Source organism: Bos indicus x Bos taurus, chromosome 22, assembly GCF_003369695.1.
Source record: "Bos indicus x Bos taurus breed Angus x Brahman F1 hybrid chromosome 22, Bos_hybrid_MaternalHap_v2.0, whole genome shotgun sequence".
Lineage (NCBI taxonomy): Eukaryota > Metazoa > Chordata > Mammalia > Artiodactyla > Bovidae > Bos > Bos indicus x Bos taurus.
The window spans coordinates 52,769,086-52,777,777 of record NC_040097.1 but is presented as its reverse complement, the minus strand read 5'-3'; the positions used below and the strand labels follow the sequence as shown (position 1 = coordinate 52,777,777).

Sequence of the window (8,692 nt, the reverse complement as noted above, 5' to 3'; positions counted from 1 at the left end):
AGTTTCATGATGAGACGGATGAGACGGATCAAACTACTCTGAACTAAAGACACAATGCTTAGAGGACAGCTACCTACCCTGGAGAGTTGCTGGTCCTACAGAAGACTCCGCATGAGCAAGGAACAAATGTTTATTATGTTAAGATGCTGAGATTTTTGAAATTGTTTATTATCATGGCCTATGTTTATATACCCTCCTTCTTTGGCCATTGGCCTAATGCCTAATAAATGAGGGTACAAGCTATTGAGGGGAAAGTGTGTGTGTGTATATGTTTAATATGGGCCATTTTCTAAGTCTTTGTTGAATTTGTTAAAATATTGTTTCTGTTTTATGTTCTGGTTCTTTGGCCAAGAGGCATGTGAGATTCTTAGTTCCCCGATCAGGGATCAAACTTGCACCCCCTGCATTGGAAGATGAAGTCCCAACCACTGAATGGAAGTCCATGGAAAGTGTGTTATTTTGATAGTTGACTTTTTCTTTCTTTTTTTTTGCAAGCAGTGCAACTCGTTCACTCACTCAAAAACATTCAGTGAGTTGCCTGCTGCTGCTGCTGCTAAGTCGCTTCAGTCGTGTCCGACTCTGTGCGACCCCATAGACGGCAGCCCACCAGGCTCCCCCGTCCCTGGGATTCTCCAGGCAAGAACACTGGAGTGGGTTGCCATTTCCTTCTCCAATGCATGAAAGTGAAAACTGAAAGTGAAGTTGCTCAGTCATGTCCGACTCCTAGCGACCCCATGGACTGCAGCCCACCAGGCCCCTCCGTCCATGGGATTTTCCAGGCAAGAGTACTGGAGTGGAGTGCCATTGCCTTCTCTGCAGTGAGTTGCCTACCAAGTGCTAAGAGCTGGAGATTAATAGTACACAAACAAACACAAAAATTTTTTGCCCTTAAAGAGCTTATATAATAGAAAAAATTAAATCAAGTAACAAAATACTTGCTATGAGATAAGTGTTATGAAGCGAATAAACAATGGCTGAGTTGGACCTTAACAAGGGGTGGGGGTTCTAATTTCGATGGTGAGCTAGAGAGGAGGCATTTCTTCCAGTGTACGAAGAAAGGGGTCAAGTATTCCAGGTCACATGAGGAAAGAAAGATTGAGACTTAGAGTTTGAGGAACTAAGACCAATGTGACTAGACAGGAATAAATGAGGAACAAGCAGCAAACATAAAGTTGGAGAGATACACGGAGATAGATCAGGTTCTATCAGATAAGATCACCTTAATCTTCCTGGGATCAATGCCAGACAACCTCACCAATGTTCATTTCCTTTTTCCCTCCATCTGCCTCAACAAAGGACACATCCCTCATCTTTCTGACAGTTAATCCTTCTTCTTAGACCCTCCCTGCTCTGGTCACAGGGAGACCTTCTTCTCTTCTTTTCATGCACTTGGCTCCTTTGGTCATCCTCTGCTCTTCTGAATCTTCATCCTCTCCCCAGTGCATCAGTCCTGTCAGCCAGTGTACAAAATACTCTATTTCTGTCTTAAGAAAAACATAATCTGGTACTATATTTCCTGGCAGCTTCTGATCTATTTTGATTTCTTTCATCTTCCTTCCTGGGCTTGCCTGGTGGCTTAGACAGTAAAGAATCCGCCTGCAATGCAGGAGACCTGGGTTCAGTCCCTGGGTTGGGGAGATCCCCTGGAGGAGGGCATAGCAACCCACTCCAGTATTCTCGGCTGGAGAATTCCCATGGACAGAGGAGTGTATTGAGCTACAGTCCATGGGGTCTCAAAGAGTCGGACATGACTGAGCGATTAAGCACAGCCCAGCACAGCTTCCAATCTATTTCAATTTCTTTGTGTTCCTTTCTAGTTCCAGAGGTTTACAATTAATTTGTATGCTCACTGTTGATTCCTAAATAAGATGTCTTCTTGGAGCTTGAATCTCACATACCCAACTGTCAGTTTAGGGACTCCATTTGAAGGTTTGGTATAAACACTTCCCATCTTCTGAGCCCATCAGTGGATTATCCATCAGTTTTTTGTTTTTTTTTGGTCACGTCATGGGGCTCCTGGGATCTTCCTTCCCTGACCAGGGAAAGAACCCGGGACCTAGGCAATGAGAGCGGAGTCCTAACCACGGGACTGCCAAGAAATTTCTCATTTATTTTTTGTTTTTTAATATATCAGGAAATGATCCCACTGACAGCTCAGAGGTTCAGGCCCCAAATCTGGGAGCCTGGCTCACTACTGCTAATGCTAGTTTTCATGATCTCGTGTCTGAATTTATGAAATGGTCTTATGATTTGGCTCCTTGCTTCTATCATGCCTTCCTCTAATGCATTCTCTACATGGCTATTTTATTTTAACCTGGAATATTTTAACTGAAATAAATTTTAAAAAAGTAAAGAAACTGTGGCCAAACAAACTTCTATAACAAAAGCAGGATATATGCTGTAAAACTTACACAAAAAGGGGACCTCCCTGGTGGTACAGTGATTGGAAGGAAAATTTCCTTGGAAGCAAAGTTATGACCAACCTAGACAGCATATTAAAGAGCAGAGACATTACTTTGTTAACAAAGGTCCATCTAGTCAAGGCTATGGTTTTTCCAGTAGTCATGTATGGATGTGAGAGGTGGACTATAAAGAAAGCTGAGCACAAAAGAATTGATACTTTTGAACTGTGGTGTTGGAGAAGACTCTTGAGAGTCCCTTGGACTGCAAGGAGATCCAACCAGTCCATTCTAAAGGAGATCAGTCCTGGGTGTTTATTGGAAGAACTGATGCTGAAGCTGAAACTCATTCAATACTTTGGCCACCTGATGCGAAGAGCTGACTCATTTGAAAAGACCCTGATGCTGGGAAAGATTGAGGGAAAGAGGAGAAGGGGACGACAGAGGATGAGATGGTTGGATGGCATCACCGACTCAATGGACGTGAGTTTGGGTAAACTCTGGGAGTTGGTGATGGACACGGATGCCTGGAGTGCTGCGGTTCATGGGGCTGCAAACAGTCGGCTACGACTGAGCGACTGAACTGAACTGAACAGTGACTGGAACTCTGAGCTTCCAGTGCAGGACGCCTGGGTTTGATCCCTGGTCAGGGAACTAGATCCCACATGTCACAACTAAAACTATGCATGCCACAACTAAAGATCCCAAAACTAAGACCCAGCACAGTCAGATAAATCAATGAATTTAAAAATATTACACAAAAGATAGGCAAAAATAAAGAAAATAAAAAATAAACAAAAATATATAAACATTTTCACTTCCAAAGAGCACAGCTAATGAAATCGTGTACAAGCCCCTGCATCGTTTTCTTTTGAAGTAAAAGGCTGACTCAAGAGTTAACGATCAGGAAATGTGATGATGTAGAAACAAAGAATAGCTATTTGGCTGGGGAACTGGTAACAATTTAGACTATAATTCAGCCACATGGCAGAATCACTCAACTCACAGTTTCCTGAAAGATATAAAGGCCTGACACATATTCCTAAATTTTGTAACAGGAAGCATCCCCTCTCCAGATGAAAACTGCTGACCACGAGAACCTGGGCTCTAGACTGAACTGATGATGCTTGACATTTCACCTTGATGTCAACTAGTCCAAGAACTGTCCACGAGCTGATCACACCCTACTCCCTGGCCACTATAAAGCTCCTCACTACCTCCTCCACAGTGGGTCATATGGTCTTGATGGCAGAAACCCACTGTGGCTCCCTTTGCCTGGCAAAGCAATAAAAGCTACTCTTTCTGCTTCATCCAAAACTCTGTCTCCCTGTCTCTGTGAAGAGCTGGCCAAGTTTTGGCAACACTAACAACTTATGTAAAATCCTTCTAGATCTTTTTTCATACTACATAAATATACATATGTGCATTTTGTAATCAAAATGAGATATTGTAACATACATATTGTTTTGTGACTTGCCCTTTTCAGTTAACAAACTCCACCTTTCCATGGCACTGTGTTTCCATCTCATATTCAGTCCATCTATATTCACATTTCTTCAGTTGTTCTGAAATTTCATAGGTAGTCTGTACAAATCAGAATTCAATCCAGACTCTATGTCCCTCACATTTCTTTTTATAGAGGCAGGGGCTTTTTTCCCTCAACTCTAAATTTTTAAAGAGATGGGACCAGTTTTTCTGCACAACATTCCAGCTTCTGGATTTGCTTGCTTACTTTGTATGGTATCATTTAGTTTGCTCTTTTATCCCCTGCATTTCTCATAAATTGTGTTAGATGCAAAGAACTGACAGAGTCAAGTTAAACATTTTTGACTGGACTAGATCACAGATGATGATACTGTATACTTCATGACACCCCATGAGGTTGATGCACAGGGTGGTCTTTTAAACATGAATGGTATCATGTCACCATTGCTTAAATGCCATTTACAGCTTCCTACTTATTCTACAACTCTTCAACTTGGCTTAAAACGGTCTGAAAGATTTGATGCCTTCAGTTCAGTTCAGTTCAGTCACTCAGTCGTGTCCTACTCTTTGCGACCCCATGAACTGCAGCATGCCAGGCCTCCCTGTCCATCACCAACTCCCAGAGTTCACTCAAACTCATGTCCATTGAGTCAGTGATGCCATCCAGCCATCTCATCCTCTGTTATCCCCTTCTCTTTTTGCCCCCAATCCCTCCCAGCATCAGAGTCTTTTCCAATGAGTAAACTCTTCGCATGAGGTGGCCAAAGTACTGGAGTTTCAGCTTTAGCATCATTCCTTCCAAAGAACACCCAGGACTGATCTCCTTTAGAATGGACTGGTTGGATCTCCTTGCAGTCCAAGGGACTCTCAAGAGTCTTCTCCAACACCACAGTTCAAAAGCATCAATTCTTCGGCGCTCAGCTTTCTTCACGGTCCAATTCTCACATCCATACATGACCACTGGAAAAACCATAGCCTTGACTAGACAGACCTTTGTTGGCAAAGTAATGTCTCTGCTTTTCAATATGCTATCTAGGTTGGTCATAACTTTCCTTCCAAGGAGTAAGCATCTTTTAATTTCATGGCTGTAATCACCATCTGTAGTGATCTTGGAGCCCCCCAAAATAAACTGTGTCCCTGTTTCCACTGTTTCCCCATCTATTTGCCATGAAGTGGTGGGACCGGATGCCATGATCTTCGTTTTCTGAATGTTGAGCTTTAAGCCAACTTTTTCACTCTCCTCTTTCACTTTCATCAAGAGGCTTTTGAGTTCCTCTTCACTTTCTTCCATAAGGGTGGTGTCATCTGCATATCTGAGGTTATTGATATTTCTCCCCGCAATCTTGATTCCAGCTTGTGCTTCATCCAGCCCAGCGTTTCTCATGATGTACTCTTCCAATCTAATTTCATCCAGTCTCCACTTGCTTTTTAAAATTGTTGCCACACTGTTTCCACTCCCTGAACATGGGAAGCTGAAGTGCTTGCCTTCTAGGGCCTTTGCCCCTTGGTCTGGGAGAGCCTCCCCAGCCCCTACTTTCTCCGCTTCTCTTCCTTTCTCCTAAAGTCAAGCATCTTATCAAACTGTAGCCCCCCTCCTCTTGTTAAAAAAATATACTTCATATAACTATTATTAACTTTTTTTGCCACTTCATTTGGCATCTTCCATCCAACCTGAGCCCCCTGCAGTGGAAGCATGCAGTCTTAACCACTGGACCACCAGGGAAATCCCTCAAACTGCAGATCTTTTAAAGTTCACTTCCTCAGAAAAGCTGTCTCTAATTATTTAATAATTGTAATTATTTAAACTAGCTTCGTTGGAGGGACCCTCATACCCTACATCCCAAGCACCCTGCTTTTTGTACCAAGATACTTTTTCACATTGGCAGGTGATTCTTTACCACTAGCGCCACCTGGGAAGACCCCCAAGATACTTTTTTGGTCCACCTTAGTATCTGTGTCCATACCTGACAGTACGCTCGCTGCACAAGAGCAAGGGCCTTGCCTGCTCGACTCACTGTGAACACAGCATCTGTGCACAGCACCCCGCCGAATCAATCACCATAGGTCACAATAACCCTGAAGCAGCCATGTCTTGGGCAGGTGGCCGCAAACTCACGCCAGTGCCAGTAATAGTACCTCCCTGGGGAACTGTTCGAGTGCAGGAAGTTAGTTTTACGCAAGCGCTCGGCCCAATTGCCGAAGCAGTAGAAGGAAAGAGAAAAATTCCACAGGTGGGGCAGGCTGGCACCTCAAGATTCAGCCCCGGACGAGTGGGGCCCAGGTGAGCTGCCGGCTCCCCGACTCCCTCACGTGACCGCGGGCGGCGCGCCGAGTGCGCCTGCGCCGGAGCTCCCGGAAGTGGCCGGACCCGAAGCGCAAGCGGAGCGCACGTCCGTCAGCCCCTCAGTCCGCCCGTCCGCCGGCCCGGTACTCCGCGGCCCTCGGCCCTCGTCGCCCTCCCGTGGTGTCTTTGGCCCGAAGGGCTGCCGAGGCGCTCGCCATGGCGGCGTTCATCTCGGTACAGCTGAAAAAGACCTCGGAGGTGGACCTGGCCAAGCCGCTGGTGAAGTTCATCCAGCAGACGTACCCGAGCGGCGGGGAGGAGCAGGCCCAGTACTGCCGCGCGGCGGAGGAGCTCAGCAAGCTGCGGCGCGCCGCGCTCGGCCGCCCGCTGGACAAGCACGAGGGCGCGCTCGAGACGCTGCTGAGGTGGGCCTGGGGCCGGGTAGGGGGAGGCTGTCGGCGGCCTGCCGCTTGCCCTGCTTCCTCCGCCCTTCCTGACTCACATCCACGGCGGGACCGGCCGCCCCACCCCAGCTTGGCCCGGCGCGTAGGTGTGGTCTGCATTTCTTCCTCCTGCAGGCCCGGGTGACCCTACCCGCTTCCCCTGGCTGCCCGCCGCGGTCCGCCGTCCTCGGTCCTCCGGGGCCCGGCCGACCGGCCACCTGGGAGGAACGGTCCACCACGTATTCAGTCTCTCTTGTCACATTTACCCAGAACTAGTTTTCTTCACTTTTTTTTTTTTTTTTTTTTTTGCGGGGGAGGCGGGTGTCTGTGAGACTCCTCCCTTCCTCCATTTTTGCATCACCGCAAAACTTTGTTGGCCAGGTTGGAATTTCATAATAGTAATTTGCTTGAGGGAAGTGGCAGAATTGGGGCTCTGGAACTCATGTTTGTTACTTACTCCATACTGTCCACTTTGAAATGAACCCTCTTCCTAAGTTCATCGCAACCGAACGACCGATGGAGAATTCCATTGGTTGCTAAGTCAGTTCAGTCGTGTCCGACTCTGTGCGACCCCATAGACGGCAGCCCACCAGGCTCCCCCGTCCCTGGGATTCTCCAGGCAAGGACACGGGAGCGGGTTGCCATTTCCTTCTCCAATGCATGAAAGTGAAAAGTGAAAGGGAAGTCGCTTAGTCGTGTCCGACTTTTCGCGACCCGATGGACTGAAGCCTACCAGGCTCCTCCGTCCGTGGGATTTTCCAGGCAAGAGTACTGGAGTGGGGTGCCATTGCCTTCTCCGTCCATTGGTTAGGAGCTGCCATTATTTAAAATTTAAACTTGAATGACAGAACGTTCCAGATAGGTTCCTTTTAATCAGTTTGTTCACAAACAGGTATGCACATAATGGAGTAAATTTGTTATCTTAGTAAATGTTTATTGAACTCAGGATGTATTTAATGAGAGTTTTTTATGTAGAACTTTCCAGTTAGGATGGCAGGACATTTTTATAGTACTTTATAGTTAAAATTCTTTCGCTCACCTTTTTAATGATCACATTTTCTGTGTCTAATGTAGTCTCATTTCACAGGAAAAACACAGCTATATTAAGACGCAAGTAGGAGCCGCTCAGGTTAAACTCACTAACTGAAAAGGCAACGAATATTGCTTCCTTAGGCATTCCTGGAGATGATTCTGCCTCCAGGATGTTTTCCTCTTAGGAGAGCTTTGTTCCTGTAATCCGGAGAGATGGCCACTGGCTCTCCTGTAATTACGGTGGTCTTAACAGTCAGGATCTTACACAAGAGTGCTTTTCTCCTGTGCCCTGGCAAAAGTCCACGGAAGCCTCTGATTGGATTGGCTTGTGCCCACGTACAGTGGGAAATGGCCTAATCGCCCTCCTCTGAGTCACTGTGCTGGTTTAACTTCTCCGTGCAGCATGGATTAAAGTAGCATTAGTATGGAGTCAGTTTTCCAGGAGGAGGGTACTGAATAGATTACGACCCCTTGGTGGTAAATTTTAAAAGCTAAGACTTGGGTTTCGAAGATATATAAGCTTGATACTTATATAAGCTTTTTAAAAAGTTAACCTATGAATACTTAGACATTCTTTATATTAACGTGCTCTTACCTAGACCTGAGTAGCGTTCAGTGAGGATTTTTCACTAGCAGTATTTACAAAGCATGGGTCATGGTATGAAATGAAAACAGGAATGCATTAGGTTTGGTCTCAACACTTAAGGAGCAGTGGAGTCTTCAGAGACTTGATAGACAAGAAAGGATAGTGAATATTGGTAATATGAGGTTTAAAACTTTTTAAATTTGTGCATTCTTTTAGTATTTTCCCAGGCATAAATGTGAGAACTGTTCCTAGGTTTTAGGGCTCTTGCAGAGACAGTTTGTTTGAAACTGTTTCTTTAGTCGTCTCTGCATTATCCTCACATTAGCACATTCTTGCTTTTCAGGTGGAGTTAGGGTAAGCTGATAGATATTAGTACAGTGTATTACATTTTATAATGGAGGTATGTACAAAAGTATCTTTGGTATGCATCCTGTTATGGGGTGGTTCATCCAATTATGCAGAA

At 45.5% G+C, this 8,692-nt stretch overlaps 1 protein-coding gene across 2 annotated transcripts in view; it reads left to right on the top strand.

Moving 5' to 3' along the window:
• The first annotated feature begins 6,243 nt into the window (after positions 1-6,243).
• The window catches only part of PDCD6IP (programmed cell death 6 interacting protein), a 71,365-nt gene continuing 68,916 nt past the window's right edge, over positions 6,244-8,692 (top strand). The window contains exon 1 of one of the 2 annotated variants that reach the window (XM_027523440.1): positions 6,244-6,593. In XM_027523440.1, the coding sequence (XP_027379241.1) occupies positions 6,385-6,593 (209 nt within the window). In that variant the 5' untranslated portion in view covers positions 6,244-6,384. The remainder of the gene's footprint in view (positions 6,594-8,692) is intronic. The other variant, XM_027523439.1, reaches the window with a different exon arrangement.